This window comes from Xiphophorus hellerii, chromosome 11 (assembly GCF_003331165.1).
Source record: "Xiphophorus hellerii strain 12219 chromosome 11, Xiphophorus_hellerii-4.1, whole genome shotgun sequence".
Taxonomy (NCBI): Eukaryota; Metazoa; Chordata; class Actinopteri; order Cyprinodontiformes; family Poeciliidae; genus Xiphophorus; species Xiphophorus hellerii.
In genome coordinates, this window is record NC_045682.1 from 13,749,591 (window position 1) to 13,775,669 (window position 26,079).

The following is a 26,079-nucleotide window of genomic DNA, read 5'->3' on the forward strand; positions in this document are numbered from 1 at the left end:
GCCTGTCAGAAATTGTGTATTTGAGTCTGGTTCGTGGGCCATTTTGGTATGTGACGTCCACCCCAAAGCAGCTTCTTTTTCGTTCTCATGCCACTTTGCAACTAAGTTGATGGTTTTCCTGGAGACATTGTCCAATTGTGGCCAAATTTTAATCTTCTGCAATCAGTCTTACGTTGATTTTCGAGAAATGGCTTCTGCCTCTCTGAGTGGCCTTACAGCCCGTGTCGGTGGAGGACTATCTCAGTGACAGAGATGTTCATCTCTGGGTGACGGAACACGTCTCCTTCCCAAATGATATCACATATTTGTCATGTCGTACGTGAAGCATGGTTAACAAAGAGTTTCTAGAGGTTTTGAGTAATGTCACCAAAAATCCTTCAACCCAATTTGTTTTACACACATTTTAGTGGTGCAAATATCTGTACACCTCTAAATCGTTTGAAATGCCAGGTATAGTTGTACAAATCATTAAAAAAACGACTGTTATATATCCAACTGTCATTGGATAGCTTCATATTAGCTATGAAGTTAGACAGCTAATATGAAGTTAGCTAGCTAATGGTCAAGAAAACAAGCACACAGCAACAGTTTAGCCAGTTTAATAGTTTTAAACACTTGAGTTTTGAAAAAAAGTACAAAAGTGATCCTCAACGCCACAGTATGAAACCAACCCAGTAATGTAGGGTGATAGGTGTGTTCCTTTAAAAAGCATTTTCTACAGACAAGTGTATTTCAACTGGCCATACTATACACATAATGTACTCACTAAAACAGATAGAAGCAATGGTTTAAATACAATGGCTGAGCCCAGAAATACATTTAAAAGTTATCCTTAAAAAAAAAAACGTAATTAAAAGGAGGAGGAGAAAGAAGTCTCGCCACAACATCATTCTGGTCTCTGGCAGTAAAATCATGCAGTGTACAACCGTTCCAGTACAGAGGACCAGTAAAGCACTACAGCTGTCACACAGTGAGAAAATGGGAGGCCAAAAGGCCTCACACAGCCATTCAGAGTGCTCACTGGTTGTTTTTCTTAGTCGGTCCAGGGATTTCTCTGCTGTTTGACGGTAACCCAGTCTGCATTTGCATACATTGTAAAGTTTCACATAATTTCTGTTAATGAGAGCTCATCTTGCATCCACTTAGAAAAATATAACTGATGATTGCTATTGAAGAAACCCCCAGAATGTGGGCTATTGTCCCAGTATGCTGTGAGGAAATAATAATAAAAAAAACCCGCTAAGAAATACAGCTGAATAAATAAATGCATGACATCCATAAAATCAAGAGTCACCAGAATGCTCTCCACATTAGCACACCAAGCTTGTTTTGTTTTGGCCCGGCAGTGTTAGAAACAAGGGCTTCATCCTCCACGCCATCTAAAGTCAAAGCCCTCGAGGCAATTTTGCCACGACACACCTAAAATACGCTGCTTTTTAGAGGATGGTTTCTTGAATGTAACAGCTGGTTTCCTTTTACAGCATGGCTTCTGGCTTCAGCATCGTCGGAAGCAATCAAAGTAGATGGCAATGAGGAAACACAGGAGGGAGACTCTCACAGTGTTACGAGAATGAAGCCACTCTTCGTCGTTAGCCGCTGACCGGCCTATTGTTAGGGCAACAGCAGTGAGCTTCCAGTCCGGTCAAACTTTTTGCCCTTTGAGAGGGCAGCCACTTGTTTCATCAGCTCCCTGTTCTTGGACTGTGGAAAGACACAAACAGTGAAATCAGAGTGGATATATTTCTCTCCAATTCTCAATAACCAAACATAATGGCCATTTCTAAGATATGATGTGCAAATTCAATTATAAGAACAAACTGATAATTGGTTTCCTCAATGTATTCATAAAAGATGTAACCACATACTGTCAACAATAATTTAACAATGTATCGCAACACATATACAAGTCGGTGCTGATAAAGACACAAATAAAGTAGTAACAACTATAGGCTATTTTTCCATTCCATTTCATTTCCATAAATCTGTCAAAGTTTGGGAATCCGGATAATTTTCTACTTCCTTAGTGTTTTGCTGAATTTAATTCTACCTCCATCAAGAAGCTAAACTTTTTTTGCGTTTTGTCTGGTAAAGTTTTAATGGAAAATTAAAACCTGATCACTGCGTCCAACCCTAACAACATTTGAATTTTCAGGTTGTATTAAATAATGCCATGTAATAGTTAGTGACAGTAATAAGATTTATATTATCCTTTTGATATCAAAATGAGAAGGATTTCAAACTACATTTCTTCACCTCTTCCTCCCCTCCAAGTCTGATTTGGTGTAAACATCACTCCCTCACAAGAAAAAAAAAGTTTCTTTATAAAAACTAATAAAGTATCGTTGAACTTTTGAACTGTTAATGCCTATATTCTATGATAAAATGACAAAAAAAAAAAACCTTAGACAATTGGCAAAGTGTGAGCATAAAGGGCAACACAATGTTGAAAATGCGAACCCCTTTGTTGCACATGTGGATTTGAGATGCAAAGCTTAAAAATCATGTACAACAGCAAGTTGATAACTGTACTGAGATCTGAGTTCAGTTCCTAAAAACCATGTTCCAAGTTTTCTTGAAGCATGTATAATATTGAAGCTTCCCAAAACCTAGCTAGGATACGCTAAAAATAACCAAAACAACAGCTTAAGATCAAACCATTTCAGAGCACGGTCGTACACCAACTACCCCACCTGCTGTTGCTCCATGGCCTCTTTGTGTGATTTCTCCATTTGGTTCATCTTAACTCTCATATTTGACTCCTGGTACTGAAAGTCTGCTTTAAGCTCTGTGAGCTACAGGGAAAAAATGCAACATTTAATTAGCAGATTAAAAAAAAAGAAAAAAGAGCAGAAACTCAGAGCTTTGACTGAATAATTAGTGCTGGAGTTCATCTATGGAAGACGACTCACCTTTCGATCCTTCTCCAGAATGGTCTGATCCCTCTGCTGAAGAAGCCTCTTTAGTGACATAACTTCCTCTTTCAGCTGGCTGATAAGAATGAAGTTGTCTGTTCCACCAGAGTCCATGGACTGGGTGATTGAACTACTGTTGGGATGAACAAGCAAACAAATAATGAAGAAAAAAAAAAAGCTCCTGAACATGTGGGACAAATATAATGCAGCTATAAAGTTGAGCTTAAATGAAACGCCGGGGCTACCTGTCCCCATTGGATGGCTTCAGCTCCAGTTTTGGTTTCTTCTTTGGAGTCTCCTTCTGGATTGAAGACGATTTATGGCTGCAAAAGCAAAGCAAAGAGGAAAACTGAACTGTGAATATTTAAACATAATTTTAATCGCTGTTGTGCAACTTAACAAACTTGAAGTTGCTGTACCTCTGCTTCCACAGTCCAGGCTCCTGCTCAGGACTCAAGCTCCCACTCAGTCTGTGAAAGATGGGTAAACTTAGCAAACTGCACTTCATGGTATAAACTTTTTACTCCAACTATAGTAAAAGAATGATTTTCAGACAAGAATACTGACGATGGCTGAAAGTTAGCCATTTTCAGTACTGGTGAGATGTCTTAAAGTGAAGCACAGATATGTAAAAAATTATTTAAAAGAAAAACTTTCTGCCATTAATTCAGGTTGAAAGTGAAGTAAAAGATAAAAATGTAAAGCAGATAACAGGACGTCTCTACAGCAAAGTTGCTCTACTTTTTCATTTGAAGTTTTCAACATCTGCCATGAAAACATGCCGATTTTGGAAATGCATCATAGTTAAGGTAAAGATCTACATTCTCTAGCAAATACACACAGAGATTTTAAGGCTAGCCAAGCTAATCGCTAACATAATATGAATTACTGGCCTTATAGTTTTGTTTTTGTCTCATTGTGTTTTGTCATTTGTGTATTCATCGTGTTTATTTTAAAATACTGGTAGATCTGTTCTCAAGTCCACACTCTCTCAAACAAGTGGCGCAACATCGACTCTGGTCTTGATAATTACTGAAGAAAGACCAGAAAATGCTTTTTTTAATGCTATTCTTATTTTTTCCTATGTTTCCATTCTTGGGGAGAAATCAGAATCGCACACAATCGAAATCTTGCAGGTAAAAACATTTACGAGAACTGGACACAAAGTTCAGATTGGTGAATCTCTACTGACTAGAAGTGACAACCTGTGGCAGACATACTTGTGGTGGGAGCTGCTGTGTCTGTGCTGGTGGTGGTGATGATGATGGTGATGCGATCTGGAGTGGTGGTCTTTCTCATTCAGGGATGAGGAGTTGGAGGAGCTGAAGCCTTTCCTCTGTTCTTTAGTCTTCTGCAGGACGCGGCGGTAGGACAGAGTGCAGAGCCAGCACAGCAGCTTGCCGTCCACCTGTAGCACAAGCAAGAGAGAGTAGGTGGTGAGACTCCGCCCGTAACGTACGTGCCGCAAACTCAGACTGGACATCGCTCTAGTTTTCACCTTTCTTCTGCCTTCCTCCTTGCGGTCGAAAGCGCACTGCTGCTTGCACTGTTCGCAGGTCTGTGGGGGTCCATATTTCTTCTCCGAGTTAGTACACCGCTGGCATTTTGTCCCGATGAAAGCTGCAATGATGTTACAGTACTGGCAGGGTTTGGGCTGCAAAAACAGATGAAGAAAAACTTTTGAAAACAGGATATGGACACGAAACAGTCGCAAGTAATTTCAATATGCGAGGTCTATTTTAAAAGACTGACGGTTTGGAGCACTAGTGCGAGAATATAACGCAAGCTCAGGTCAACTTTGCATTAAAACAGATTTGGAAGATTCTACTACTCACCGTTCCGAACTGTTTGACGTTCTGGGCACATTTCTTGCAAATTGTATTTGTTTTACTGTAGAGGAACAAACGGGGTTTGATTCCACAAAAAAAAAATAAAAACATCCCAAATAAGAGGTAATAGAAAATAGTGGAGCCCTTCTCACCTCTCCTGCTGAAACTCAGATCTGCAGTATGTACACTTCACTATTGGGTGTGCAATACGACACTCCTGCAAAAGAAAAAAAAAAATTAAGTACAGGAGCCTCCAGTTATTGGCACACTTGGTATAAAAATGTGTAAAAAGCCTTAAAATTCAGATTTTTTATGTTGAGATGCATTTATGTTTCCAATCTGATGGAGAATGCCTCATAGATTCTTTACTGCATCTATTTTCTTATTTATTAATCCAGATCAACAAGTCGACTTTAGTTGAATGACATGCTCTCTTGTTTTTCCCATTTTAGAGAATTGCAAGCAGGCAATGAGTTTTTAATTTAACTATTTTAAAAGTGAGATTCTGCTAATGCACAATAAAACATCATTCTAAAGTTTTATTTTATTTAACATCTTTACCGGGAATGCCAATATTTTATCTGTATACACAGTTCATTTCCCCTCCCTTTTTCCTTTTGTGACTCATTATAACAGGAGAAATTGTTTACTTGTTTTAAGTTGGTATCCTTCAACTTTATAAAGACAATATGGCAGGCAATTAATGACTTAATCCAGTTAAAAACTTTAAGAGCTGTTAATCCAGAGGAGATTGAGGGACATTTAAGAAAAATCTGAAACAAATTAATTTGTAGAAGCTAATTAAGGGCATGTGGAAATTATATAAAGGCTTAAATGTGACTTAAACGGCCTTTAATTCTCACCATACAAGCAGCACCACAGGAGCAACACGTCTGAAAAATATGTACACTAAGTGACCCGTATAGCAAATGTTTTAGCAGGTCAGGGTGTGGTAACACCGATATAACTCTACAATAAAAGGAACATTACGTTCATGTGGATGTTTTCCAAGTTGTTACATAATCTGAGCCCTTGCTAAATCTCTCCAAGGTGGCCATAACCAAACACCCGCACACAGCTACACTCCTAAGGTCGTGATTGTTTGGGTCGTCCTCCCTCTCATGCTCTCCAACCTTGCAAAGCTGCTGGCCCTGCGACAGCTCCTCGAAGGGGTACCGCTGGTTACACTTCGTGCAGGCGTACAGAGCCGACGTTGCCATTCTCGCCCCAACCTGAGCAGTCGTCCGACCTAGCCGAGGAGGAGCACCGAGGTCCAGCTGCGAACCGAACGGATTAGCCGCGCTGTTTCTACCGTCAGAGCCGCTCGCTGTTGCTCAACTGAGAGTTGGGGGGAAAAAACACACCGCGTTGGCATCCGACGTTAGCCCGCTCGGCTACGTAGCGCAGGGCAAATACAAAAATAGCTCAGCTGGAGGGAGCGAGCGAGCGGCGAAGAACAATAAAGTCCTGATCTCCGGGCTCTCTCGCTGCGTCGTCCCGCCGCCGATGGCTTCTCCTTGGCTTTTAATGGCGTCGCCTCGGAATTAATCCTCATCAACAATGAACTCCGCGGGGTTCAAGTTTCCGCTGCTCTCGCCGAGGAATGTATTTTCCTTGTGTTTTCCGTGTCTCTTTTTTGTGTCATGTAACCGGAAGAGGCCGACAGCTCACGAAGAAGGAAGGAAACCTATCGCGACACAACATCCGTCCGCGGGATTTACAGTTTGAAATGAGCTCAGCCAATCAGGGGCCCGCACAAATGTTCACTTTTCGATATCGCATACACTTAAAAGAATGAACTGCAAGTTGGCTTGAATATTTTTTAAATGCTTTAGGGTGTTTATGTGATTGGAAGCCATTTTGCAAGCAACAAAGTGATAACACTGAAGTTCCGGTGGATATCATGAACAAATTTCAATTTAACCTCAATCTGAAGTTATCCAATCAAGGGAATCCTGGCAAGTTACAACCATAGACTTCAATGTATTTCTTTGCGATTTTATGGGACAGACCAACAAAATTCTGAAAAGTGTGGTGTTCAGACAAATTTAATACCCCTAAATAAAACCCAATGCTCTTCTGTAAAGGCCTCAAGAGTTTTGTGAGAGAGCATTAGTGATTAAACAGCGTCATGAAAACCAAGTAACACTGCAGACAGATCAGGGAGAAATTTGGTGTAAAGCTTACAATATCCCAACCTTTGCCTATCTCAATGGTCACCGTTTAATTAATCTTCAGAAAATCAAAACACATGCATAAACAGTATGGCACAACTACCAATTTAATTCTGTGTCAATCTAAAGTGACAGAATACGAAATTATCCACTCATAATCAATAAACATTAAAAATGACTCCACAGTGTCACTTTTATTAAATAGTTTAATATGGTTTGACATCTGACAGTACACTTGACAATGCAGGAAATAGATGAATAAAGGTAGTGAGCACAGTATAAGGAATGGTGTGGAAGTTTATGACTAATAGTTCTACATTTTAAAGAAACAGTAATGCATTATCAGTGACAGAGATGAACACAGAGAAAGATGTAGTGGAATAATAATCTAAGAACAATTAGTTTGTTAGTGGGTATTGGATATTTAAAAGCTACAATGCAGAAACATAACAATGTAAGAGTTCCCACCAATAGAGTCAACCTTTCTTGTTTATTTTTACCATGAAAGGCACTTTTTATAAACTAGAGATCATTACTGCTAGTGCTATTAGGGAAGTTACCAAACATTTCAACAGTTTACATATGAGGAAAACATCATGAGGCTGATTAGTGTTTCATGTGAGTGTTTTTATCATCATTGTGCACATTTGAGTTTTTACTCTTGATTATTTATATGAAAGGCACAGATTCTAATTATTACATTACATTACATTTAATAACCAAAACAAACCCAAATAATTGCATATCCTTTACAACTAACTGATATCACCCCCAAAAAATTATGAGACTAAGAGAAAGAGGATGCTTACAGTTCATAACAAGTCCATACTACAGGATAATAAATAATGTTAGCTTCTTAGAGAACTTAAACTTACAAAAGTTGAATTGCTCAGTAAAAGGAATGTTATACATAGTATCCCTTCTCAAATTAAAACAGATATTTGGTCGCAACAGTCTAACAGTATTGATTTATGAAGACAAAGCAAGTGTTAAAAATGTCAGCATCATTTCTTTTTAGTTATCGGTTGAAACAAATATGTACAAACTCAAAGACTGTTGGGGTTTTTTTGTTTTGTTTTTTTGCAGCACTATGTTGTCCACAAATTGTGCTGCTGTGCTTCGAAATGAACATGAAGTAGTGGAGTGAGTGTTCCTATGAGGCATAAAAAAACATAACCCAAATGGTAACTAGTGTAAAAACTAACACTGATTGTGGGTGGGTCAACAGGCATTAAAGTCCTTCTTTATTTATTTTTTTACATGCCTTCCTACCTCACAAGACTATTATTTTATATATGGCTGCAGTCCAGTGATCTCAGACATCTCCAACATAAACACACTCTACCTGAATAGTCACACATCTTTGCGTGTTCAAACTTAAGGTGGTAGTGTATTCGTCCCCTAAAGAGGCGGATCGACACACGGGCTCTTCTTGGATCCAGTTGTGACACTGATTCCTAGGTTTTCCAATGTTCTCCCAGGCATAAAAACACTGCTTTCACAAAGACATTGAGTGTCAAACAAAGGTTTGCACGGGAGTGATGGAGCGTGTGGGTGAGCCCGCCCTCTCCGAAGACGATGAAGCAGAGCGGTTCGTCACCTCCCTCTGTAGCTCGTTCACTCTCTTCTGAAGCTCGGCTCGCTTCGCCAGCAGCTCCTTGTGGCGCTGGTGAATAGGTTCCTTGTCGAACACGGAACAAAGAAGCCTACATTTTCAGCTTTGGAGCACTTAAAAACCAACTAACAGAAGAATTTATGATGTACCTGCGGTTTCATGCGAGGGTTCCAGCGGATGTAGTAGCCAGACCAAAGTTCCAGGTGGCGCAAGCTGACAACGGGGAACAGCACCTGGTTTGAGTAGTTTACATACATTGGATTGGTGAACTCCTCTAGCTGGCTGTTAATGTAGGACCACACCGAGACCGTCCTCTTGGGAATCTCCTTTAAATTAAGAAGAAAAAACAACTGCATTAATGTTTTTGCATCATCTTGACTGTTTTTATGATTTGTTTAAATTATTCTGTCACTATTGTGAATCCGCGTTATGATTCTATGAAAATATACGTGAAACTGCTGAAAGCTTCCAACTTAATAAATCTGTTTTATTTACATGACAAGTCCGAACTAAACACTGATCATTTTGAATTAAAAAAGTAGCTACCTCACCCCTCAAAAACAAGAGCTTAGTGCCTGCTGTGTGTTTAAGTGTGTAGGTTTTGGACAGGTTGCATGTACATATAATATAAATCACTTTAAAGTCAACTAAAAACTTTTTTCTTTGACCATTGTAAAGTAAAACACAGGCTCAAACAGAACCATAATATAATTTGAGAAGGCCACCTATATCAATGAGCTTTAACAATGGATGCAATTACCGATGGAGGTTTAATTGACCATTTTCCAGTTAAAAATGTCACTCATCATAATTTGTGACAACTAAGGCAGGAAAATATGTAATTAGGATCCCTTTTATAGAGACTTAAGCCACATTAAATTACAGTTTAAGTGAGTAATCAAAGCGAAAGAGGATTAAAAAGATGTAAAATCAGTGGCAAAGGCCAGGTGGTAAATACTAAGTGATAATAATTAACATGCTAATTAGGGAATGATGCGCATAAAGTGGAGACTAAATTTAGTTTAGAATGTTGACGAGGTGAACTCTAAACGTGTGTACACTGATTTCAGCTAAAACATTTTTTACAACTTGGAGGTTTTAATTTTGCGAAAAGCATTAAACTTTCATCCCACACAAGAAGCATAGAGAAAAAAAGAAAAGAAAAATTGCCTTACTCTGTCCTAATGCAATACAATCTGTACATTTTACACTATTCACCCCCAAAAACATTCACCATACAAATATAGAGCAACACACACAAATGCAACAGGATTTGATGTTTCACAAAATGTGAAACGTGCTTTTAGATTTCACAATATATGTGACGAGTGTGACAGCAACTTATAGTGGAAAAAATGACTAATTGCAGAATCAAAAGAGCCCTTACTTCCTTCAACCTTTGCTGTTCACTGTTACACAGGAATGTCCCAAACAGGCAGCTGTAGAGATGGTCCAGGATTGTTACCAGGAAGTATTCATTAAACTCAAAAGCTGCAGGAAACTTCAATAATAAAAAACGGATACATATTATCTTTCAAGATTCATTTTCTCCACACAGAAATGAATCGCCTGGTTGTCCTTTACTTACCTGTCGAGTCAACTGCCACACACAGTCAATGAACTGGATAAAGACAGGGGAACGGTCTGCATCGTTGTGGTTTTTATCGCCGTGACCAATACGCTGACAGACCCACGATGAGGAAAGTTGCTTATTTAATTTTAAATTACAACATACAAATATATATATATATATTTTTTTTAAAGGGATAAAAACGTTTCAGTTTACCAGCTGGAAGCGATGTCCAAAACTCAGCCACTCTTTCTCGAGCAGCACTTCGAAGCCGCGGATGGTTCTGTAGTAACCGTCCAGCATGAGCAGGGACAGAGAGGTGAGCTGGGCGGTCCTGTCCCAGCCGTCGCTGCAGTGCACCACCACGGACGTTTTCCCAGACTCCACCTTGTCTGCGATCCTCAGCGCTCCGGCCAGAATCAGCTGAAAACACACCAGCAGAAAAATAAACACAAAGTAGCTAAGAAATGTTGGTGGGTGGCTTGCTTTCATAATTAATCCTGCCCACCTTGATGTGTTCGAGCCAGTGAGTGGACTCCAGGTTGGACAGCCAATGGGAGTCCTCGATATTGGGGTAAACTAAATCTTTGATTTTGCGCAGCGACTCCCGCATGACGTGGATGTTGTGGATGTCCAAGAACACGAGCTCAGCGTTCTGATATGCGTCCTCACTTTCATATCCACCGCCTTTCATCTGCAGAAAGGAAGAGAGAAATAATTGTTTCCTAGCTTAATATTCAATTCAAGCATCATTAAAAACAGAATCCTTGTGCATAGTAAAAATAGCAAAAGAATATATTTTGTCACATTAAAAAGTGAGATTTTCAGTTTTCATTGTAGAAATGAAACCACAATAAAACAATTATTTTAAGACTTTTCACACAGGAGTTTCATGTATGTCTGCATAATCTTTTCTGCTAATGAAAGAGTGCATGAAATCACTTTTGACCTGCTTAGGTGCTGAGAAATGACTGTTTCTCAATATAAAAATAGTCGTACCTCTAAATTCATGCTGCCATTTTTGTAATAAGTTTTGCTCAATGGTGTCAACAAATTCTAGCAGCTCTAATTTTATCCATCTATAAAATTCAAGTAAAAACTGCTTTTTAAAGATTTATAATATCGACCTTGTTGGCAGCGGCGTTGACGCTCGGTCTGGCATCAAAAATGAAAAGCTTATGGGACTGAGCATTAGCATCCATGATCGCCTGCAGGTATTTCTCATCCTCTTTGCTGCGCTTGCCATTCACTCCGACCATCGGCTGGCTGCAGCGCGTCACTGTGGCCTGGCTCTCTGGGTGGATCCATGACAGCACCTGCCGCATGAAGGTCAGGAAAACATCAGCACCGTCGACGAGACAAAGTCATGGATGTTTGGGTTGGATTACTCACAGGTATCCTGCCTTTTGCTCTAAAAGCTGCCACTCTCTTCAGGTCTTCGTCTGGTATGTTGACCGGAACCACAAGAGTGGATGGGTATGTATCGCAGAGCTCAAAGTGGTCATTTACCTTCGTTATCCTCCAGCTTTCATTGGGTATGCCCTGAGAATAAAAAAACATCTGTAAGAATGCTCCTAATAAGATTAAGAAAAACATTAAAGCTTCGCGCTCCTGGAATTACCTGTCTTTTATACTCCGATATTGGATCATACACCTTCCATCCGTTTTCAGGAAAAACTTGCCCGTATTCAAAGGCAAAGATTTGCTGTGTAGTGAGGAGGAGAAATGAAGCAGTTGTGCAGCGTTAATGCGACAGCAGCAGTGAGCTGGAGAGCGACTCACCAGTCCGTTGGAAACAGGAAATGCAAATTTCATCAGAACTTCAAAAATCGACTTCTTGAGAGTGTCATCCACCTGTTTGTGTGAAAATCGCAGAATGCGCATGTCCTGCAAAATAGCAAATAGTCTGTCACCATGGCAAAAAATTAGCAACAGTAGAAATGTAGGTTTTTAATAAGTGACATGTGATGAACCAACCGGTTGTATCTACGTATGAAACAACGCCAGGTATTCACCTTGCAAACTACTCCATATGACGAGTCAACACGGTTCGAAGCATTTCCAATTTTTTCCACTCGACTTACAACTCCGAGAGGTAAATCCAGCATAAACGCCGGATCCTAGATATGAGCAACAAATTAACAAAATAATTCTTCAAACTACTAACAGCGTTTTCATCTTTACCATGGTCCGCACGCACCTTGTCCATGGACTTAAAGAAAAGCCTGTAGTTGGTGACCATCACTGTTCCCCTCAGCGCTCCAGTGAAAGGACAGAAGTAGGTAATGTCATATGCTATTGAAAAAACCCCAACAAAAACAAGATCAAGCTCAATTATTCAATAATTTTTTCTTTTCAGTAATTTGAAAATATTAGTTTACTTCCAGTGCTAGCCCTTTAAGTCCCAAGCAAAAAAGGAAATAAATTACCCATATCTTGCACAGTTTCATTCGGAAGTAACTGTGGTTCTTCTTTATCTGAGTCTCTATGTGCCTTCTACAAAACATCCAACATGCAAAGCAGTCATTCCATCTCAAATATGACTTTAATATTCACAGATTTATAGAAAAATGTTCAAATACCCAAATAAATCATGGAGAACTAATACAACGTTAACATTACAAGTTCCACTCAGAGTTTTGAAAAGTTGCTGATTTTGGCTCAGAAACTTATGCAATAGCATTACCTTGGCAGTGGCTTTAGGCTTCACCTGGGGGATGCATAAATGAGGAGAGTTATGAAAACTTATTTTTATCAAGCTGCAGAATATCAATGAGCTGAACGCAGGCAACTAACCCGGAGCTCAGGAGAAAACTCCGCAGACGTCGACACAGAGTCGGAGGACAAAACAGATGGAGGTTTGGCCTGGGCAGAGCGGTCGGAGCGAGAGGTGGAAGTGCTGAGAACAAATAAAACAAAGACAGAAGATAAAGAAAATGATTTAATCTTTCTTCCTTTAACTTAGATTTATGTTGCTATATGAATGCAACCAGCCTTCTGCAGCTAAAACCCCTTTTGCATCAGATTCATCTTGTTACTATAGATCCATAGTAAAAAAAAAGTTAAAAGCTTCTATACACATACAAGTCTATCAACTATTGTCATATAACCATGAACTTCAATTAATATTTTTGGATTGCTTTCCTGATCATGATATTTGGTGTTATCTATTGTGATTATAATAAAAGTTATTAAAAATATTTAACTGTATGGCTGTGCAATGCTGTTATTGTGAATTTATCAATGTCACTACAAATCAATATTCTTATCATGACAGGAAGAAATGTTCTGAGATAATACAATAAATGCCCATTTCTATCTAGCAAGTCAACTTTTCCTGCATCTAACAGGTTCTGTGGTTCTCATAAATTCTCAAACTAAGCCTGGTTTTGCTGGAGGTTTTTTCTTGATAAAAACAAGAGGCTCCTTTCCACTGTCACCACATGCTTGTTCAGGATGAGGAATCGCTGCAAAGCCAGCAACTGGGTGAAATTTGCTGGGACTTTTACAGTCTCGATTTGAATTATCGAGACTGCAACTCTGGAAAGTATTGGATTATAATTAGGATAATTTAGAACTTTATGTATCTGAATACACAAAACTGAACTAAATAGAAAAGCAGGCGGGTCTGAGATTGATGTATAACAGAATGCACAACGCCCATGTCTGTCTTGCACACACTTTGGATTTTAAATGGAATGTTTTGCATAGGTTTTATTGCGTCCATGAGCTTTTATGTCAGACAAACAACTGAACTCAGAAACAATAAGAAAACCTAATACATGCAAGCCAAGCTCTTGTCCTATTTTAATGACATCTGTGATCGTCTTGTGACAATTTAGGAGGCGTTCTTAATTATTGGAGTTTAAACACTCACTACTAAAATTACACCTATGACACTGGAGGACGAAAACATTAAATACGTTTAAGAAGCCCCTGTATTCATTAGTGCGTCAATTTTCAGACTTTTACCCACATTTAAAAGCAATAAGATATGAAGGGTTTAGCTACCTGGACAATGAATCAACACTTGGCTGTCGGGAAGAGGGTTTCGAGCCCAAACTATCGACGCTACCGCTCTTCTCCATCTTCTCCTGCTTCAAAAATGTAAGTAAAAGGTAGGACGAGCTCCGAAAACGTGATGTAGACCGGGGTTTCCGCTGAACACCGCCTTTAAATGCTCACTCCCCGCATTGCAAATCCTCACAAACAAAAGGAAGCTGCCATTTTTCCCCCAGAAGCCTCCCAATCCCTGTCACAAACAGGACATTGTGAAGGATGGCGCCCTCTGTCGGTTATCTGAGATATTAGCAGCCCATGGGATACTTGAGATTATTACAAAAATTATTTTTATTACATGCAACTATTAATAAAAGGTTAAGGACACTCATTGAGAGTTTGTACCAGACTTTTTTTATAAATAATATGGTGAAGTTGCCACATTACAACTTTTCTTTAGGTAGTTTAATGGTGATAGGTCATGAAATATTTCTTTTACAAATTAAAATTTGAAAAGTGTGGCATGTATTTCAATTAATCTCTCTTTATTCAGATGCCCAAAGTGTATCAATTTTTACCAAGGGACACAATGCATTACTAGCAAATATTTTACCATAAGAAGACATATAAAATTATTTTCTATGGGAAAGATTTTAAATTTAACTTCTGTTTGACATTCACTGATAACTATATTTGAAGAGACATTTCATGGGAAAAAATACTGTGAGCCAAGTCATTGTTTATTGAAATAAAAAATAAACCACAGAAATAAATGTTAAATCACATTTCAAAATGTTTTCACAAAATTTAAACAGAGGATGCAACTCATTTATATACAGCCATTTACCTGTTTACTCTGCAAAGTCTAATGAATTTCAATGGCAGCAGACGCTGTCTACCATTTGAGGGTTGTAGACCAAAAATGATAAAAATGATCCAATAAAGCACAGAGCAAGTCCTTTACTTTACATATTTTTCCATAAACTTCTTGTGGAACTCTGAGCGCAGCGTATCGTTGACGAAGCGTTTCTCTTTCCGTGCCTCATCCACTCCTTTGGCACAATTTTTAAACACAACATCATCGTCCCACCTAAAGAGATGATACATGAGAAGGTTACTGGTGGTGATAAACAACACACACACACACTCACAAAGGTTTTCTGTCTGAGAAATTTACCTCCTTTTGACTCTAAATGTATTTTGAGCTTGGTTCTGTTGCTGCTGGCCGGCCAAATTAATCAGGGGATTGCCACTCAAGATATTTTCCATTCGAATCCTCTCTTCTTCTGCCTTCTGCTCTCGCTCCTGAAGTGGAAAACAAAAAATAAATAAATAAAGGAACTAAGCCCAAAGAGACATCATTCAGCTCCTTTCTAACATTTAATAACTGTACATCCATTTCAATCCAATAAGCAGAAACACGAGTGTTTAGTTGTTACTTTGCGTTCCTGCTCCTCGGCTCGCTCTTTCTTGATCTTGTCCAGTTCAGCCAGGAGGGCAGCAGTGTCATCATCGTCACTGTCTTCCTCAGAGTCTTCATCTTCATCATCCTTAGAAGGATGAAGAGAGAATGAGATGGGGAGTTCAATCAGAGTTTTAAAGAGGACGAATGAAGTTAGAAATAAGGTTCACGAATATCACACCATTAATTGTTCAAGTGAACTTCGTTTATTGTCAGAAGAATTTTGATTTGTTGTGAAACCAATAAACTGCAAACCCCAAAAACAACAAGAATTGTTTTTTTCCCCTATATTTTCAATGGGTGATTACACAAGTAGTACAAAAAGTAACAATACCTTCAAAACCATGATTTAATGCAGTTATGTTGTGCTGTTTACTGACACAATTGCATGAGCAATGTCCTGACGTAGACTATTTAATAATCAGTAAGTTATCTTTAGTGAACTTTTGTTTTAGGAGAGCAGCTTTAACTAGATTGACATGCACTCGATATATTATCAAAAAGCAATATAGTAGATTTCTAAATATGATTTATAATCAATTTTACTGGATAAATACAACAAAACATCAATATAAACTTTTATGTCCATATTGACCACCGTGAGTCCGAACCTACGTCAGTCAGAGGGTCATCAGCATCAAGGTTTGCTGCTGGGATTTGATCCAGTCTGGGCCTCTTTGAAGATGATGAAGAGGATGACGATGAGGATGTGGTGTGTTCTGGAAAAAACAAATACTAATAACTGATCCCGTACGTAAAAAACAATTGAATAACTAGGGACTGTGTCAGAAATATAGCCTAAGAATATTATTCTATTTTTAAAACAAAAACCTCTGGGTCCCCTCTCTCTGGTCTTGTCACGGGAAACGACACGTTCCCTCTCCTCCAGCTCCCTGCGGAAGTCACGCGCACGCACCTCCTCGGGGGCATCCTGGGTGGGTTGCCTGAGCACCAGACAGTATTTATTGTAGGACAAAAGAAAAAAACCACCTAAAAATAACTTATGACGAGGCAAAACAGTCTCTTTACTGTAATCTCGTCCAAATGAACACCCAACAGAGAAAGCAAATATTAGCTCATTATCCCTGAGGATTTTGCTCTAGCTGTCATGATCGAGGGAGTAGGTTGGGAGGTAGATTGAGTGATGAATCCAGAGCTCTACCAGTCAGACTTGCTTCAATTAAATTCAAGCAAGCCAATTAAGCCATCAACAAATCCCAACATTCAACAAAGCATGCTTGTTTATGTAGTGGGTTGAGAAAAAAAGGTTAAAAAAAATCAATAACTAAATAGAAAATACACCCCCTATTTTTCTATCGGAGTTGGTCTTGTCTTTTGTCTTTGTTTTTTTCCTGTGTGTGTAGACGTGTTTGTTGTGTGCGTGTGTCTTCTTGCCAGTGGGGGCGCTCTCGCGCCGCTGTGGGTCTAGCGAGGAGAACGAGTTTCCTGGCTCTGGGCATGCGCGGCTCAGAATAAACGAGCTCTGCCAGAGTAACATTGTTTCAACTCGCTTCCTCTGTGATCCACAGGTAAGATAGAAGGCCACTCTCATAAGCCATGTAAAATGATCTGTACATATATAAAGATTAATTTCGGAGTCTATTGTATAACTTACATGTATAATTGCAAAGTTTTGTATTGCCGTTGATCTGTGTCGGCGTGTAGCTTGCTTTTTGTTGTTGGAGCCTTGGGGATTTTTAAATTTATTTATATCACTTGATCGGTCAGTATTGTTTGGGTAGCATTATAATATTTTTGTTTCTTATAACAGTGTATTTATTTGTGGTGGGCTTGATCTCTTTTGTGGCCGCTGTAACGGTTACAACTGACAAACGTTAAAAAAAACAGTTGTAACTGACAAACGTTGGTGTGTCAGTTTACTGTGTGTTGTAGATGGAATGTTTTGTTCAGTTGGGTTATGTTAATTTAGGATTAGATTTTCTTAATTTCTTTTGCTATTATGTTATTTTATTTGAGGATTTTATTTTATTTTATTTTATTTTATTTCTTTGTGGAAACTCCGGATGTTGTTGACTGCATTTGAATTGTATTGTGGTTGTGTTTGTTTAATTGAAAATGCGCGGCTCAGAATAAACGAGCTCTGCCAGAGTAACATTGTTTCAACTCGCTTCCTCTGTGATCCACAGAAATTGGGTGCAAAGGATTCCTGTGCCTTTGCACCGCTTGATACTGGCTCAGATTCCCCTAGGTCTGGTGCCAGTAACAATTGGGGGCTCGTCCGGGATCCCGAGTTTCTTGCCAGGAGAGGTTGGTGTGGAGACGACGAGAGACGGTTCCTGAGGCTTCAGGGAAGGCTGCATTGAGTGTGTCATCCAGAGAGCTAAGGCAATCGGTGAAACGTCAGCATGGCTACCATCAATCCACGGCGAGCACTCATATTCAAGATACAAAAAAAACTTTGCACATTGAGTACACAGCAGCTGCAGACAGTCGTGACCTCGATTGACGATGAAAGTGCCATTCATGTTCACGATTTAAGTGAACCAGAACTGTATGATTGGATTGTCGACTTTGTTAAAAGTGAGAAACTGAAAGCGTCAGAGGATGAAGGCATGGCTCAGCTCCTCCTTTTGGATGAACTGGTTAGTAACCTGCTCGTCGTTGATATCGGTGCAACTGGAGATGACCCAACCACACTTTCAAGAACTGATAATGTGTCAGCTGGTCGGACTGGTGGTCCTGCCTCTCTTCAGCTGGACCTCATCGATTCAGGCCTGCAGACAGCTACTCCAGAAACAGACATTCCCCTCCAGCCAACACAGACAGCAGGAGGCTCCACTGCTGACATACCACCGACAGCAAGTGAAGTTGGTAAGAGGAACCCCTCTTCCAGCGTAGGAGACAAGATGTTGAGGTTAAATGATGTTGCAGCTTTATTTCCACGCAGAGAGTTTAAGCTTTATGGTGGACAAATCTCTGATTTTGGTTCTGATGTGTCATACAGTAATCTATGCAAACAAATAGATGAAGGGTTACAGGAAGGTTTTACTGAGACAGAAATAATCCGCACAATCTTCAAGATAATGAAGCCAGGTACATTCAAAGAAATGTTATCTAACAAATGTGATTTAAACATCGATGAGCTTAAGAGGTTCCTACGCTCACATATCAGAGATAAAAATAGTACTGAGCTTTTTCAAGATTTGAGTAATGCAAGGCAACAAGAGAAAGAAAGTGCACAGCAATTTCTGTACAGAATAATGGGACTGAAACAGCGTGTCCTTTTTGAGTCAGAGCAACCTGGTGCAGATTTCAGCTATGATAAGAAATTGATACAGGGTACATTTTTGCACACACTCTACCAAGGATTGAATGAAAAAAACTGTTACGTCAGGCATGACCTTAAACCTCTCCTCGGTGACTTGCAGGTTAGTGATGACTTCCTGTTAGAACAGATCACAAAGTCTACAAGTGAAGAGGCAGAGAGACTGAGACGTTTTGGGTTAGCATCAAAGACTCGGCCTGTGACTGTAGGTGCAGTTCAACTTGAAAATATTGACTCAAAGCAGGACAAAGTTGACATTGAATTGCAAGCTAATCGTGCTGCAATTAAAGAGCTGACTGCGCAGGTGTCTTCTTTAACTAGACAGTTGTCCCAGGTTGTGAAAACTAATGACAAGGTCGTGTCTGACCCTCCCTGTCCACCTAAAAATCACCTCCCAGCAGCTCCAGCTGACACCAGAGGCAGATGTAGCAACTGTGTAGAGCAAGGCCGAGTTAACTGCCCTCATTGTTTCAGCTGTGGCCAAGCTGGCCATCGTGCTGTTGGTTGTCTGCAAAGAAAGATGTCGGGAAACGCAGAAAGGTCACTGAAGAGGGGCGACCAGTGACCAGGATGACAAAGGAGGCCCCAAAGTCATTCCACAACTCTAAAACCACCCATCCTGTCAAACCTCATGAAACCTGTCAACCTCCACAAAGAAAACATCTTGCACAGCTCATTGGTAAAAGATGTATGGTGTCATGTGCCATCAATGGGGTGCCGCTTGAAATGCTGCTCGACTCAGGAGCACAAGTAACTATGATAGGGAAAGAATGGATAGAGAGAGCTCTTCCTGGTGTTCAGATTCAGCCTCTAGAGTCCCTTATTTCTAACAAGAACTTAGAAATTGCAGCAGCAAATGGCACCAATGTCCCATTTGATGGTTGGGTTGATGTTGAACTTCAGATCTGTAGTGTGAACCATGGCCATGTTACCATACAGGTACCAATATTAATTAGTCAGGACCGCCTTAACTGTCCTCTGTTAGGCAGTAATGTAATTGCAGAGATTATTAAAAGCCACACAGAAGAAAGAAATGGAGCTGATATTACTGCCTTACTTAAAGAGACTCTAAGTGTTACTGACAGAGCAGTCGAGGCTTTGGTTTCTGCCCTCCAGATTTCAACCTCTGATGAGGCTACCCATTGCAGTGTGAGGACTGGTAATAAAGGTGTGATCATCCCAGCAGGACATATTTGTGAAGTGGAGTGCAAAGTTAGGGAACGGCCAAGAGGTGGTTCAATGCTATTCCAGCCTAGTGTTGAGAATAATTGCCCTGAAGGTCTAGAGCTTTTCCCAGCTCTTGTTGAGGTTCTCAGTGGATTAACAGCGGTTGTTAAAATCCCCATTCAAAACCCCACTAAACGTGACATCTACCTTGGTAAGAGAACAATTATAGGAAATTTAGAGGAGGTCATAGAAGTGAATCCAGTTCAGTACAACCAAAATGATTCATGGACAACCCCTCATCTTCCTTTAACCTCATGCACAGTACAGTTAGTACCAGAAACCAGTGAGACACAAGATGAGACGTGTCTGAGGTGGCATCCTCCTGTTGATTTGTCTCACTTGGGGAAGAATGAACAGAAATTAGTCAGGGATATGTTGTATGAGGAGTCGGAAGTCTTTGCTCAGCATGACTCTGACATTGGCTGCATTCCAAATTTGCAGTTGAAAATTCACCTTAAGGATGAAACACCTGTCCAGATGTCCTATAATGCAATTCCTAAACCCTTATATAAGGAGGTGAAAGAATATGTACAAAATCTTCTCGACCATGATTGGATTAGGAAATCCACCTCACCATATTCGTCCCCTGTCGTCTGCGTCAGAAAGAAAGACCAGAGTTTACGACTTTGTATTGATTTTAGGAAACTGAACCAAAGAACTATTGCTGACCGCCACCCACTTCCACGTATCCAAGATTTGTTGGACAATCTGGGGGGTTACTCGTGGTTTTCACTACTTGACCAAGGCAGTGCATATCATCAAGGCTTTGTTGATGGGAGTTCAAGACACATGACTGCATTCAGCACACCTTGGGGCTTGTATGAGTGGGTCCGCCTCCCATTTGGCCTTACTAATGCACCAGCTGCTTTCCAAAGATGCATGGAAGGGATCCTCGATGGTCTGAGGGATGAGTGCTGCTCTCCATATTTGGATGATGTGCTTTGTTTTTCCAGAACTTTCCAGGATCACATTGATGATTTGAGGCTTGTGCTTCGCCGCCTGCGAGAGCACGGTGTCAAACTGCGACCAAAAAAATGTGAGTTTTTTAAACGTCAGGTCAGATATGTTGGCCGATTAGTGACTGGTGAAGGTGTTCAGATTGACCCACAAGATCTTGAGGCGGTGAGACAACTTAAAGACAGAGAACCAAAAAACGTGGGAGAGGTTAGGGCCCTTCTAGGTTTCCTAGGCTATTACCGCACTTTCATTCAGGACTTTTCCAGGGTAGCTAAACCACTGTTCAAACTCATAGAAAGCTCCAGAGAGTGTAATCAGAAACCCGACTCAGCTAGTTCGGAAATCCGGTCGAAGTCTAAGAATGGTGGCCAGTTACCATCCAAAACCCCAGTAAAGTGGACAACAACACACAGCAATGTAGTGTCCCAGCTTGTTGACATGCTAACAAGTCCACCCATATTGGCCTACCCAGATTTTAATGTACCCTTTGTCCTCCACACTGATGCATCAAATGAAGGTCTGGGAGCAGTACTTTATCAGCAACAGGAAAACAAGCTCCGTGTTATCGCATATGGGTCCAGAACACTCACACCTGCTGAGAAAAATTACCATCTTCATTCCGGCAAGCTAGAATTTTTGGCTTTAAAGTGGGCTATTTGTGATAAATTTAGGGATTATCTGTACTATGCACCCACCTTCACTGTGTACACTGATAACAATCCCCTTACTTATGTCCTGAGCACAGCTAAGTTAAATGCCACTGGACATCGCTGGGTTGGGGAGCTAGCTGACTTTCATTTCACCATAAAGTATAGACCTGGAAAAACTAACGCTGATGCTGACACCCTCTCACGTTACCCAGTCCCTCTAGAGAATCATCTGAGTGAATATACAGAAGTCATGCCCCCAGAGGTGGTCTCTGCAACCTGGCAGGGGGACAAAGCTATGAGAGATGGTGATGTACCATGGGTGGCTGCATTAAATTTGCACCACATTGATGACGACACAAACATTGAAGGCACCCCAGTTATTACCCCAGATAATATTAGTGCGGCACAGAGGGAAGATTCTGTCATCTGTGAGGTGATAAATCTGAAAATGAAAGGGTGGAAGCCAAACAGTAAAGATAAGAGTCAGATGGGTCGAGAGACACGCAGGCTTGTAAATGAGTGGAAAAGACTAACATTGGACAGGGAAGTGTTGTACAGACAGACAGAACACAGAAAACAGCTAGTTTTACCCAGTAAACTGAAGCAAACTGTGTTAAAAACGCTACATGATGATATGGGGCATGTTGGTGCTGACAAAGTCATCCAGCTTGCCAGAGAGAGGTTTTATTGGCCTTTTATGCAAAATGACATTGAAGATTATGTCATTCGTCAGTGCAGTTGTGTCAAGCAGAAACAACCAAACCAGCTCCAGAAAGCACCAATGGGTTCAATAACAACCACCAGTCCTTTTGAGCTCATTTCTGTAGATTATTTGCACCTTGAACCAAGCAGAGGTGGTTATGAGTACATTCTGGTACTGGTTGATCATTTTACTCGCTTTGCACAAGCCTATGCAACTAAGAACAAATCAGGCAAAACGGCAGCGGAGAAGATTTTTTATGACTTTATTCCCCGCTTTGGCTACCCTGAAAAGTTACATCATGACCAGGGAAAAGAGTTTGAGAATAATCTGTTCCACCGACTCCAACAACTAGCAGGAATAACCCATTCTCGAACAACTCCATATCATCCCCAGGGGAACCCAGTCGAGCGTCTAAACCGAACTCTTCTTCAGATGCTTCGCACCCTGCATGAAAAAAAAAAATCTGAGTGGAAAGACCACCTGCCACACATAGTTCATGCATACAATTGTACTAAACACGAGTCAACAGGTTACTCACCTTTCTTTCTTCTGTATGGCAGAGATCCCCGTTTGCCAATTGATTTGCTTTTTGATTTAAAATCTGAAGAGAAGCAACATTCTAGACATGAGTATGCACAAAAATGGGCTTCACGGATGCAGGAGGCATACAAAATTGCTTCAGAGAACAGTGCGAAATCCTCTGAAAAAGGGAAACAATATTATGATCGCCATGCTAAAGGGGTTGCATTACAACTAGGAGATCGGGTTCTTGTAAGAAATCTATCTGAGAGAGGTGGTCCAGGAAAACTCCGTGCTTATTGGGAGAAAAATATTCATCGAGTTGTTGACAGGATCGGTGATGGGCCCATCTACCGTGTACAACCAGAAACTGGAAACAAAACATTCCGTGTTTTGCATCGGAATCTACTGCTACCTGTTAATGAATTGCCCTTTGATCAAGATGAACAGATTAAATCCTCAAACCAAACACGAAGACAGACTGAATGCCAGAATAATGACAATCTGACAGTCGAGCAGAAATATGAAAATTCTGACGAGGAAGAAGAGTACAACTATGTCCTCAGAACTATTCCTGTTTATGTTCCTCAGCCAAATATCCACCGTAATCTCAGAGCAGGAGCTTCAGAGTTCCAGCCTGCAGGACATTTAGGACAGAATGCTGAAATGCCACATCAAAGTTCAACACAGTTGGTGGTACAAGAATTTGTACCTCCAGTGGCACCACTAACTGAAGAACTATATGGAGAACAATTAATGCAGAATGTGGTGGAAAATGGAGGGTTGGAGGAACAAGGGGATAGTTCTGAATCTGGCATGCACACACCAGAAGAAGTGCTGCCAGTAAGGAGGTCAGCCAGAGCTGTAAAACCTAGAGAGGTCTTCACATATGACCATCTGGGTCAACCATCCTATCACCCATTGCAACCTGGAGTAAACCTGATGATTGCATGTCTTCCTTGCCCCATACTGTCTTACCCTGCTACATCTGACTGTATGCCAATATGGACATTTTAGGACAGTGACACTTTGACAAATGATAGACATTTCAAGCGACAAACCTGACTTTTCATGGTTATATTTGTTAGTTCTATTCCGGATGTCTGGAGACATCTTTTAAAACGGGGGAGAGTGTAGTGGGTTGAGAAAAAAAGGTTAAAAAAAATCAATAACTAAATAGAAAATACACCCCCTATTTTTCTATCGGAGTTGGTCTTGTCTTTTGTCTTTGTTTTTTTCCTGTGTGTGTAGATGTGTTTGTTGTGTGCGTGTGTCTTCTTGCCAGTGGGGGCGCTCTCGCGCCGCTGTGGGTCTAGCGAGGAGAACGAGTTTCCTGGCTCTGGGCATGCGCGGCTCAGAATAAACGAGCTCTGCCAGAGTAACATTGTTTCAACTCGCTTCCTCTGTGATCCACAGGTAAGATAGAAGGCCACTCTCATAAGCCATGTAAAATGATCTGTACATATATAAAGATTAATTTCGGAGTCTATTGTATAACTTACATGTATAATTGCAAAGTTTTGTATTGCCGTTGATCTGTGTCGGCGTGTAGCTTGCTTTTTGTTGTTGGAGCCTTGGGGATTTTTAAATTTATTTATATCACTTGATCGGTCAGTATTGTTTGGGTAGCATTATAATATTTTTGTTTCTTATAACAGTGTATTTATTTGTGGTGGGCTTGATCTCTTTTGTGGCCGCTGTAACGGTTACAACTGACAAACGTTAAAAAAAACAGTTGTAACTGACAAACGTTGGTGTGTCAGTTTACTGTGTGTTGTAGATGGAATGTTTTGTTCAGTTGGGTTATGTTAATTTAGGATTAGATTTTCTTAATTTCTTTTGCTATTATGTTATTTTATTTGAGGATTTTATTTTATTTTATTTTATTTTATTTCTTTGTGGAAACTCCGGATGTTGTTGACTGCATTTGAATTGTATTGTGGTTGTGTTTGTTTAATTGAAAATGCGCGGCTCAGAATAAACGAGCTCTGCCAGAGTAACATTGTTTCAACTCGCTTCCTCTGTGATCCACAGAAATTGGGTGCAAAGGATTCCTGTGCCTTTGCACCGCTTGATACTGGCTCAGATTCCCCTAGGTCTGGTGCCAGTAACATTTAAGCTTTTATTTTCAACAATTACTATGTTTTTTTAAACACACACTTATGATCTTTGCATCATTTGAAATGTTTATTAATTCTCTTTCATATAAAACCACTTATTTTCTCAATCTCCTTTGAAAAACCATAAAATCTACTCTCATGAAAATTTGAATTAGCCCTTATATTCGATCTACAGACCTGTACTTGATCTTTGTATGACCTGGAAGATCTCGGCTGGAATACTGCTTGGAAAGAGCACTCAGATCTCCCTCTCCTTTCCCCCGGCCTCCTCTCGCAGGCTCAAATGTGGGTCTTGCAGCTGTAGTCATCTTGGACGGCTCTTGTTTTATTCAAACGTAACACATTAAATAATACATATGGTGGGAAAACAAGTTATTAGTTTTGTCTTAAAGTATTTCACATCATCGTTAGAATATTCAACGCAACAAACAAAAAAAAATCTGCATTGTTTGTTGGGCTTAATCTAACTGTAATTAGACAATCCTACTAAATTATCAACAGACTTTAAAGACAAAGTTTGCATATTAGCTAGAAATGCTAAATACAGGCTAACTTGGTTCAACGCGCTTGTCTCGTCAACTGTGTATCATAAATGTTCCGCTCAAATTGAGTGAAAGTATAATATTCTTTTAAATAGTAAGCTGTGTAAATTGTTACTCTCTATATCAGATACGTGGTTATAAGTAGGTTTTTCCAGAGGCTCAATACTTACCAGGCTGCTAGCACACGACAAAAGACAGCTTCTCGAATCCGTGTGGCGTCATTTCCGGAATAAACATCAAAAAAAAGGAAAAGATGCGTTTATGGAACTCGGACAAAATATATATTTTGATCTTGGTACAAAATAGTATCATCATAACTTTGTGGAATATATTTGTATTTCCAAACAATTTTATTTGTAAAATATTAAACGGGTGTCAACAGATAAAAACGACCCGCTTGTCTACTCTAATGTGTTGGCTTTAGAAAAACTTGCAGTGTTATGGAAGAGACGGTAGAGGGCAGGAAAGAGCAGAAAATGTATAAACCCTTCAACCTGTGTTGTCATTTACAGCC

At 40.1% G+C, this 26,079-nt stretch overlaps 3 protein-coding genes across 3 annotated transcripts; all 3 read right to left on the reverse strand.

Annotated features, from left to right (window-relative positions):
• Positions 1-583: 583 nt before the first annotated feature.
• On the reverse strand, positions 584-6,393 carry fam76b (family with sequence similarity 76 member B). The gene is made up of 10 exons (XM_032576038.1): positions 5,875-6,393; positions 4,894-4,958; positions 4,748-4,802; positions 4,411-4,566; positions 4,133-4,320; positions 3,332-3,382; positions 3,158-3,235; positions 2,910-3,045; positions 2,691-2,792; positions 584-1,701 (listed from the first exon to the last, which is right to left on the reverse strand). The coding sequence occupies exons 1-10, from the start codon at positions 5,959-5,961 to the stop codon at positions 1,612-1,614; spliced, it is 1,008 nt and encodes a 335-aa protein (XP_032431929.1). The 5' UTR covers positions 5,962-6,393; the 3' UTR covers positions 584-1,611.
• A 710-nt stretch (positions 6,394-7,103) lies between these two features.
• On the reverse strand, positions 7,104-14,361 carry mtmr2 (myotubularin related protein 2). The gene is made up of 16 exons (XM_032576037.1): positions 14,112-14,361; positions 12,897-12,999; positions 12,787-12,810; positions 12,530-12,596; positions 12,301-12,395; positions 12,116-12,220; positions 11,883-11,987; positions 11,722-11,805; positions 11,493-11,642; positions 11,228-11,416; positions 10,609-10,794; positions 10,317-10,523; positions 10,119-10,211; positions 9,918-10,031; positions 8,680-8,856; positions 7,104-8,596 (listed from the first exon to the last, which is right to left on the reverse strand). Exons 1-16 carry the CDS (start codon positions 14,186-14,188, stop codon positions 8,432-8,434), a joined length of 1,941 nt encoding a protein of 646 aa, XP_032431928.1. The 5' UTR covers positions 14,189-14,361; the 3' UTR covers positions 7,104-8,431.
• Positions 14,362-14,625: 264 nt separating this feature from the next.
• cwc15 (CWC15 spliceosome associated protein homolog) lies at positions 14,626-25,851 on the reverse strand. Its single transcript, XM_032576040.1, has 7 exons — positions 25,736-25,851; positions 25,201-25,342; positions 16,393-16,505; positions 16,177-16,280; positions 15,539-15,649; positions 15,277-15,404; positions 14,626-15,189 (listed from the first exon to the last, which is right to left on the reverse strand). Exons 2-7 carry the CDS (start codon positions 25,329-25,331, stop codon positions 15,060-15,062), a joined length of 717 nt encoding a protein of 238 aa, XP_032431931.1. The 5' UTR covers positions 25,332-25,342; positions 25,736-25,851; the 3' UTR covers positions 14,626-15,059.
• Positions 25,852-26,079: the final 228 nt, after the last annotated feature.